The sequence below is a fragment of the Anguilla rostrata genome, chromosome 1 (assembly GCF_018555375.3).
Source record: "Anguilla rostrata isolate EN2019 chromosome 1, ASM1855537v3, whole genome shotgun sequence".
In the NCBI taxonomy this organism is placed as follows: domain Eukaryota; kingdom Metazoa; phylum Chordata; class Actinopteri; order Anguilliformes; family Anguillidae; genus Anguilla; species Anguilla rostrata.
The window spans coordinates 28,866,186-28,876,356 of NC_057933.1; the positions used below are offsets into that span (position 1 = coordinate 28,866,186).

General features: G+C 39.0%; 1 protein-coding gene across 7 annotated transcripts in view; it reads left to right on the plus strand.

Moving 5' to 3' along the window:
* The window catches only part of LOC135253808 (sorting nexin-14-like), a 32,276-nt gene extending 29,079 nt beyond the window's left edge, over positions 1-3,197 (plus strand). For 6 of the 7 annotated variants that reach the window (XM_064333588.1, XM_064333632.1, XM_064333614.1 and 3 more), the window contains 4 exons: positions 778-873; positions 1,411-1,502; positions 2,320-2,376; positions 2,582-3,197. In XM_064333588.1, coding sequence (XP_064189658.1) covers positions 778-873; positions 1,411-1,502; positions 2,320-2,376; positions 2,582-2,620 — 284 coding nt within the window. In that variant the 3' untranslated portion in view covers positions 2,621-3,197. The remainder of the gene's footprint in view (positions 1-777; positions 874-1,410; positions 1,503-2,319; positions 2,377-2,581) is intronic. The other variant, XM_064333623.1, reaches the window with a different exon arrangement.
* The last annotated feature ends 6,974 nt before the right edge of the window (positions 3,198-10,171 follow it).

Consider the following 10,171-nt stretch of genomic DNA (forward strand, 5'->3'; position numbering starts at 1 on the left):
GTAGTACAACTGATTTGACAAACGATTTGAAAAGCAAAATGTTGGCATAATAAGGCTAAAACTGTGACAGGATGAGCGGAACGCATCGCTAAGGGACAGCTTACGAGTGCCTCAGACCACCCTTTTAAAGGTATACCTTTCAGAAGGTATACCTTAGCTAAGGAGACGCTGGGAAACAGCTCGAGACCGAAAGGAAGACCTTAAGGTATAACTTACGATGCATGTAGCGCTAAGGAGACTCTGGGAAACGCAGCCCAGGCTGATATAAGCATCAACCTGTGGAATTATTATTATGTGGGTTTCCATAAACATTATTCTTTTTCATGCATGGTCACATCACTCAGGATAAATTAAGTAAAGAGCAGAATATTTCTTTCACCTCATTGGTATTTGTACTTTTTATCGTTCATAACTTTGTGATCTTTCAGGAAAATTTTTTTTGTGTTGTCTTGAATCACCCCCTGAACTAAAGGTGTGATTGCAATGAACATGGTGATACACTGCAAGGCTTTAATTATGCAGCAGATTTTGACAGAGGAAATTATTCATCCAGAAGTATGTATTCAAAAATAAATAGCAGAGATGGTGGAAGATTCTTCACTTTCCAATAATTCATTGATCCGACATAGAAAAATTGAACCTTGGTCCTGTACACATTTACATCACTTGTAATGTGTGTTTGATATATTTTTAGCACGCTGAAGTAGGAAACCAGGGTGGGGGACATTTAGAGATAGTGTCTTGCCCTCCTTTCTGATAGCATATGTAACATTTCAGATGCAGTTTTCTGTGAGAACAGTGAACCCCGCTCATTTGAGGACAAGCAAAAGAGAGCCAAGGCCACGTTTGAAGAAATGATGCGCTACATTCCAGGTCGGTGCCCGAGTTCTCACACATACGCATATGGATTAGACTTCGGCCTCAACCACGGCCGCCACATAGCTTTTGGGCATGATTCCGTGTAATGCTGCAGGCCAAAAAACAGTGAAAAACCCAATGCTTCTGGGACCCATCATTAGAGGAATGATCTGGAAACAGGCCTTATTCCAGAACCAATCCAGACAGGACCTCCAAACTTTCAAGAGCTAAGATTGCATTTTATTCCCTTGAAATCAAACAATTTGCCGCTGTAACCCTGCCACATAATGAGTTTAAAAAACACATCTTTGAGGAAGAATGGAGTAAACAGTCTTGCTGATGGCATATTCCCGAGACATGGTGCATCAAAGGTATTTTATATGAAAGCATAAGGATTACAAAAAAACGAAAACACACAGAGCCCAGAGATGCAGAGGGTGGGTTGTCCATAATTTTTTTCTCTGAAGAGTGAAGTCTCCTTGCTTCCCTGCAGGGGGCGTCATTTGCACACCCACAAACTTCATGTTGAGCTGCTGCTTTCTTCCCTTGCAGATTTCCTGGGGAAGTGCATTGGCGACGAGGCCAAGTACGAGGGGGTGCGGCTTCTCTTTGACGGGCTGCAGCAGCCAGTCCTCAACAAGCAGGTAAACAGCAAGAACTAGCCAATCCAGTTATTTAATTTTTTTTTTCTTTTTTTACTTTTAATGCCAATTTTTTTATGTCCACTGTTCAGAATTTCCCAGTTGTTACGGTAGGCCCGTCCAATCACAACGTTAGCCTTTTGTTTCTGCTCTTACAAGGTTAAAGTCAATCATTATATGTGGGCTGATATGCTTCCGCCTGAGCTCAAGGCCTTGTGTGACCTGAGAGCAAAAACATGTGAATGGTTGGCCTTGCTGTTCAACAATGGAGCTTAGTGTGCTGCTTGGGGGCAAGAAAAACACACAGGCAAATTGCAGGAAGCACACCTGCCATGTTGGATCAGTTGTCACTGACTATACAAACTAAATGGTCAGTATTATGAGACTTTGGAATAGCGCATACTTGCTTTTTATTGTGTTGTGATGGTAACCACATTTGAAAATGAGCAGTGTATTAAATATACAGGATAATGCAAAGGGGACAGGTGTGGGTCAAAGTTGGAGACTGGCCTGATTGCTGGTTAATAGAGTTTTGATATTAAGTCTGTCAAACAGATTTGTATTAGATGCCTGATTGATAGTCACTGATAGCACCTTGTGGTCTTTTTTATGCACCTTAAACTCTGATTCAGAATGTAGCTGTATAATAACCACACAGCCCAATTTAAATTAAATTTTAGCCAGTTTGAATGGGAATTGTGCGAGTCACTTCTGACACGTTGAGGTAAATCATATGTCAACATTATGTTTACGTTTTAGAGACTTTTGAAAAGAGTTGCGGTTATATAGTTAGTAATTCGAGTTGTATTTTACTCCACAGTTGACCTATGTCCTGCTGGATATTGCAATTCAGGAGCTTTTCCCTGAGTTAAACAAGGTAAATGTGGATCACTTAACATATATCTGCCTTTTTCCTCATGCACAGGTTTACAGAGCTGCTTGGCATCATTGAGAGCCTTAGCTAACATTTGTCCTTGTAATTTGTTGCTGTACTGAATGTTTGTTTAAGACAACCCTTAATGTTAAGGTAGCCCTGCCTTAAAGGCTTTGTTTGTACTAAGCCAAAGCCCTCTCTTCCGCAGGTGCAGAAGGAGTTTCCGCTCATGGCTCCTTGGATGTGAAGAGCAGAGGGACTTTTCTGGCTTCTCCTTGTCTGAAATCAGGCCTCTCAGACTCACGGGGTGCCCTGCGGGCTGGAGTGTGCGCGTGCTGCATTTTGCCAAAGCCAGTTACCCAGTCTTCCTTCCTTCAAAGATTGTCCCAATTTCCCCACATTTTCGCCTAGGTTACATTTTCAAAAATGCTCCGTCGTACATTATCGTTTGTGTTCGGAGCACAAGTGTAATCTTCAGGTGTGATGTATAAGTTGTGGATAAAAAAGAGAAGGAAGTGCTTGGGCGCTGACTCGGCAAATGTAAGTTCCTGGAAAAACAGGAAACTGAAAACGCAGCCCTACAGGAATTCAGGAAGGGTGTGCAGAACACTTTGTAAAAATGGCATGAAGGAATCGTAACTCTGAGGCTCTCTGCACTGAGGCCTGTACTGTGACGAACTACCATCGTCATCGGCAGTCCTAAATGTACTGTAATTCATCATGGCCTGAGAACGGTAGCTGGTGCAAACTTGTAAAAATGACAGAATAAGCTTTTTCATGTGGAACGTGTGTCATGGCTATTAAAATATTTATTGCTGAAAATGGCAGATGTCCTGCATTTACTGTTAAGGCAGTCGTATGTGGAGGAGCCCTGCGGTCTGATATGGAGCTCAGACTGTGGCAGGACTGGCAGCCCTGCTGGGTGGTAAGTAATGTGGTGTGGCCGCGCCCAGGGAAGGGTGGGAGGGGGGGGGTCTCAATCAGCGGGACATCCGCGTGCCTCTTCGCACAACAGCGACACCTGCCGGCAGTCTGCACAGGGCAGTGTCATTATCTAAATTAGTGTTGACTCAGCACAAGCTTAATTGGTGGGCCATGGAGTGAAGAGCAGCAATGGCTTGGCATCACATATTTTGTTAGCAAGCCCATCCAAACTGAAAGAAGCTTGCAGTGAAGTGAACTGACATAGACTGGCCATTCCAATCTGGAGAAATTCACATTTTCCATTTCCATTTTTCCCTTCTTTTTGTTCAAATTATTATATTTATTTTCTTTCATTCTTTTATCATTAAATGTTTTGTGTCCTCCAATCTCTCCTTTGTAAATAGTCTCCTCATAACGATGTCTCTTTCCTTATTTCTTACTTTTCTCTCCCTTTTATTTCTCTCACTCTGTTCCTTTTAAAACACAAATGGCAGTTGGTTATTTAGTTTTCATTCACCTCTTTTTGTGAAGTTTGAATTTGGCGCTTTTTATTATTAACCCTATAGTTATGGTGGACATACTGTATATTTCAGAACCAGTGTTACTCTGCCACCCCTCCAGATGTGCATGTCACCTTCAGTCAGTGAGCAGATGTGGGAGGGAGCTCAGTGATGGAATGTGACCTAAAAGGAGGTGAGAGCATAAAACTCTTGCCTTAAAAATAAATAATACCTTTGAGCTGAGTTTTGCCAGGTGGTGTGGAAATTTCGAGAAACTTCCACATTTTCCAAGTGACTTGGTTTTGAGGCCAATTTTCCCCGTGCTAAGAAAAAGGAAAAAGCCTGAGAATGAGGTCTTCCGTTGTTGTGTTTCTGGTTCCGTTTATAGACCTGTGGTTTGGTGTCATGGGAGATTTCAATTATAAACTCTGGGTCGTTAACTCATTACTTTGCAAGCACAAATTTGCATTAACTAACATAGTTGTCAACATGAACTAATGGTGTACAAATACATCAGTTAAACATGACATTAACTCTTCATTAGTTAGAAGTTAACAGATACATTAACTGATGGTGCAGTTACACGATTACACATTTGGGATAAACTTATGAGTTAGCCATTAACAAATGCATGAACTGTTTATTTTTAATTCCAATATGAATTGGTATTTGCAAGTAATGTAGTTGTTAACATGAATTAATAATGTACAAATACATTAACAAAGCTGTACAGATTAACTTTTCAGTCAATAGTAGTTAACAACCACATAAGTTAATGTTATTTCAAATGACCTTATTGTAATGTGTTACCGCCTTTTCAAAATGACATTTCTCATGCAGGCGTGCCCTCAAAATGAATAGTGTGAATAGTATGAATAGTAAAACATAAGAATCTAATTCTTAAAAAAAAAAAATACACATTTCCTAATGATCAGGGCATGTATCACCAAGGATATGAGAATAGATTAGGGAATTGCTGTGCACTCATGCTGTACCTTGAGTTTTGTCAGGACTTTGCTAGTCACTCACAGACTTCTGCACTTTCATGCTTTTGAGGCTGTTTGAACATGGCCGCAGAACATGGGCACATACACAGAATGGTCCAGTAGCTTCAAAAATGCATGCAGGTCCATGGACTCTTCCCACAATGCAATGTTCAGTAATGGCAAGACTGATACAGACTAATACCTCGCCTAGTGTAGCATATTGTAATGCAGACATTCTCACCACAACAAAACTAAGCAAGAAAGGGTGGTTATTTTCTTACATACTAATTCACATAAAATACAATCAATTCTTTAAAGAAACATATTGAACTGAACAAATTTTACACAGTCAAAGGCACACTTTTGGCTGCACGGAGGTAGAACATTACTCTTTTGAATAATATTTTCACATCCTTTTAATTTTTTAATGTAATGCTATCTGACTTCAGTTTGCATTAATGGTATGTGCATGTCCATTTACTGTCCATGTCTTTCAGATTTGTAATGAAAATACGCTAAACACCCACCCCTCAAATTACAGAAAAGTTATTTGGTTGCAGTGTTCACTGTGCATGCCAATTTGCAGAAATTAACTTGCAAATGTTGTAAGATTAAAGGCAAACACAGTAAAATGTCCAATGTTAAATCAACTCTTACAAAGTACATATGGTCCATGTCACCTGGGGTTAAGGAAGGAGGGTTTGGACGGGGTGAGAAGGAAGCGGGCAGAACACTCGGAACACACTTCTTTGCAATGAAAGATTTACAACTGCTGCATCGCACGCACGCTGTTTGCGGGACTGAACTTAGTACACGAGGTTGACTCTTCGGTGCAGCCTCATGTATTGTGGGTGAACAGAGAAATAACCAGACGTGGCAGCAGTAATGGTTGTTGCTCAATAGCTTTTCAAGTGAAGTCACTTAGCTAGCTAACATATCTTTAGGTAATTCTGTGGAAAATAACAGGGAAGATATTAGGAAATCGCAGATGGAGGCAATGACCATTTCCAATACACCCTGGCCAATGTATCACACACACCATTCACTTACACACTCAAAGCTATGGGAAATTTAGAGTCTCCAATTAGCCAAGGCCTAGGCTGGATTTGAACCCCGGACCTTCCTGCTGTGAGGCGGGAGTGCTACCCACTGCAGTGGCAATGACAGTTTAGAGGGAAACTGGGCCTTAAAAATGCATTTTGACATTACCACATTAATTAGGTTCTGTGGTTCCATATGGAGCCATTACAAATGCCAAGAGCATTTCTAAACAAAGAAAAGAAGCCAATAAAACTTGTTGCATTTACAATGACTGATGCTTCAATTGATTGTGTTTTATGCAACGAAACATGGAAATTATCATTAAGTTAAATACATTTAACGCATTGGTAGTTATGCCATATTTGTTTCCATTTAATTATCTCAGACTTCATCATGCTCCTAGGAATGTTATCAGGTTTACACTCCCCTAGCTCCGTTTCCAAACAAGTTGATTATAAACTCCACAGACAGGTCATTGAATCTTTATGATTGCCAGTTCTGAGACCTCACAAAGACAGGGACATTTATTCAAACATCTTTCAAATGCAGGTGGACTTCAAATTAATACAGGTGAATCTCATTTAAGTTTTAGTATCGTCACTCAGGAAAACTGCATTAAGAATTGCTCGCTTTTACTATACATTTATATATACCGTAATTTCAACATATAGAAAATGTGAAATGAATCCAAAGGAGATGAACAGGCACTTTGAATTGGTTGTGACATCAAATTCAGTTTTTAGATGTCCATTGTTACACAAACCTATAAAAATTGTAATATCCTGGTGTACAGTTGTCTGTGAGAGGAAAATGTCTTGCTAAACCTATCCTAAATACAAACATGCATACAAATTAGACAATGCTATCTAGCCAACATCAATGACGTTAACTGACAAGCTGATTTCATGATAAACGATTTTTGATTTTGACTAAGCATGAAAAGAAAGCAAGCACATCAGGTGAAAGCATAAAAAACAAGTGACGGCTAAAACAACTTCCTGAATAACGGTAAATGTATGTAACACTATGAACTACCTCCTTACCATTTAAATAGTAAATGTATTCAAAAAATAATCATAATGTGAAGCAGATAAAGAATACTTTTACGTGTAGAGAATGTGTCCCTCCAAACTGTCCCCAAAACTGGGACACAAAAATGGGTTACTGAACTGAATTGTACTCATTACTAGTTATTTAATTTTTTGCTCTGAATCACAGGGCTGTTACGGAGATACTTTTCACTTCCTCCGTACAGCTTTTGACATTTTTTTTGTAGTTGACAGTCCTGACACAAAACCGTATTTTTCAGAAAAGCATATGAATCAGTACCAGCCTATTATTTTAGGCTGAAAGCATGCATATACCCCTTACGTGTTCAAGTCATTTGATTTTCCCTTCTTCACAAGAGTCAATTTTCTTTCTATTTTGGAACAAAAGAAAAGTGTTAGGAGACATGCCAGCTCTGGGTAAAAAAAATAAGCAGTGGGGAAAAAGGCAACGTGATATTTTTATGTCCCGGTACCACAAGCGAAAAAAAGAGGCTGACCCTTCCCACCAATCCCATTATTCTAAGATTAGGGCTTTGAGAGGTGATCCCTCCTGTCGGACAAGCAAGGATTAATTAAAAATATGTTTCTGTTCTGAATCCAGCGGTTCCAACAGCCAATGTCCTTGGTAAAATGTTCAGCACTCTGAATACTGAACCAAGTGATATTGCATGCTAGAACCCCTCACTTAACCTACATGTAAAATATATTTTATTTGATTTAATTTAATAATTATGTTTAAAATCACCAAATTCATTGATACGTCAGTCTACTGTGCACTGGTGGAATCAACCCACAAGTCAAAACAAGCTCTATACCAGGTTTTAAGATTAAATAATTGAATTCAATAAGAAGCAGTCAATTATATTATATAATTATACAATTATATTAAATATATTAATTGAAAACATACATTCTTTATTGAATGCAGGCATTCTACTTCTAAATTACACAACAGAAGACATACAGCAAAACATTAAACAACTAACCTAGAAATACCAGAAAATAGAGAGAGAGAGACGGATCAGCCAGACCTTGCCAAAGTATCACCCACTTCCAGCGCCACAAGGAAACCAGTTAAAAGCACACAACCAAGGAACCACCACCAAAATAAAAAGCGGAAAACTTCTTCTTCAAGGCTCCGACACCAACGCAACACACAAACTTTTTCCAGTGGCAATCTTAAATACCTTACCCAGCATGACTTGAGGACGTTTGCCCTGATTGGGTGATGCCGGGTTAAGGTTTAGGAGAGAAGGAAAGGGGGGTCAGACTAATTTATGGCAAGGACTGACCTACCTAAATATTGCATTCAAACTAAAAGTAATGGGAAAGGGAAATGTTAGGCATGTAGGGTCTCCGACCCCCGATATGGTGTCCTGTGTCATCTGGTTTGTCTCTTCTGAGGAGGTGAGACCCATAGATTGTCAGTCTAGATTAGTGTATCAGTGGAATTTATTTGTGTCAGTATGGTTACTGTCTTTCAAGATCAGCACCGTAGAGAGCAGTGCTAGCCAAGTGGCTAATGAAATGACTATCAATATATGGTTGCTAGCAACGCAGAGACGACAGTCCGTTGAAAATCAGTAGAATTGAAAAATATTTGTATTTGTTCCTTTGCAATTATTTTAATTTATAGCCTGAAATAACTGCCAGATATTAACACCGAACAAGAAATATCATAGATATCAAGAAATGATTAGCCTAATAGACAATTAATTATGGGAAATTGTTTGTGTATAAAGATATAGGATACATGGACCTTACGGACCTTTAGCTGACTATTAGAAAAGTTCATTATTATCACAGACTTCCAATTGATGATTTGATTTGTTCATCTTTGCATTCACAGTGATATAGCGGTAATGAATATCAGTATAGTAACTCAATTATTATTATTATTATTATAAAGAAATACAGTTACCTATAGCCATCTTTCCATATTGGTTCAAGAAATGTACCTTCCAACCAGCTTAATAATAACGAGCTTTATGTTGTATGTATGGTTGAAATATCCTGGCCTACATATCAATTTTCCAAAAGGGAATGTAAAGTACATTGTTTTTCCAGCATTTATAGACAAAGAAAAGGTGCTGATCACTGAATTGTGATTTCAGTAATATTTCATTTGTAATCAATACGATTCTTTCCTTTGCCCAGTGCTGAATTCCCTGACAATCCCTACCTTCTCCAAAGAGGTATTTCTTTGGCTGTCTGACAAGGTAATTTATACTACTTTCTGAAGGCTTTATTATTCATTACAGCATGGTGATATCTGATGCATTAATATGAACAAAAAGCAATTGTTAATTGTACATTCATACCATGTTACCATTTTATGAGATTTTAATTAGATAAGGTGGGATTTCTGGACTGAGAAACTATAGTAATAAAGGGGATAAGTGTATTTTAACTGATGGAGACTGACCTATTGTGTGGCCACACTGAGGCATTATAAAGTCATTAAAGTTGATTCAGTTTGATGGACAAAGGAAAAAATACTGCCGTAATAAGATGTGTACAAGTTGACCCAGTTGAAGTGCAGTCCTCTGACCTGGGAAGGTTTTGTGAATCTTGTTCAGCTCATCACCCAGCTCCCAGAGGGCTGGAGAGCGGGCCCAAACTGGGAAGAGATTAATATACTTCTGCTGAACGTAGCATGGGTGTTGATAGTGTGGAGGACAGCACTGACGGTAAGCTTGTTTCACTATGTTTGCTGTCTGCAAATAGTCTCAGAGCTCTTCTCTGTGATGGCACGATCAAAACTTGTCAAGGTTGTTGAGCAAAACCAGTGCCTTTGCATGCAATGAAGGTGTTGTCATTGACTATGTTTTTTACTATTAATTATTTTTTCCTCTCTATTCTCCTGCTTGTTGCCCCCAGGTTAAAAGCAGGATACACCAATGTAAGTTTAAACAATTCATTGAGCACATTGGTATTTTTCTAAGTTTTTAAATTATTTCAAAAAGGGGAAACTATGATTAAAAGAACAAAAAGCAATGTTAATTTTCATTCACCCTGTTACCCTTTTTTTAGATTTTTAAAGATAAGGTGGGGGATTTCTTGACTGAGAAACTTTTAGAATAAAGGGGGTAGTGTTTTTTAACGATGGAGACTGACTATTGTGTGCCCCTGAGCATTATAAAGTCATTAAAGTTGATCAGTTTGATGGACAAAGGAAAAAATACTGCCGTAATAAGATGTGTACATGACCAGTTTTAAGTGCGTCCCCTTTACCCGGGAAGGTTTTGAATTTGTTTGCTCAACCCCGTCCCGAGGGCTGGAAGCGGGGGCCCAAACT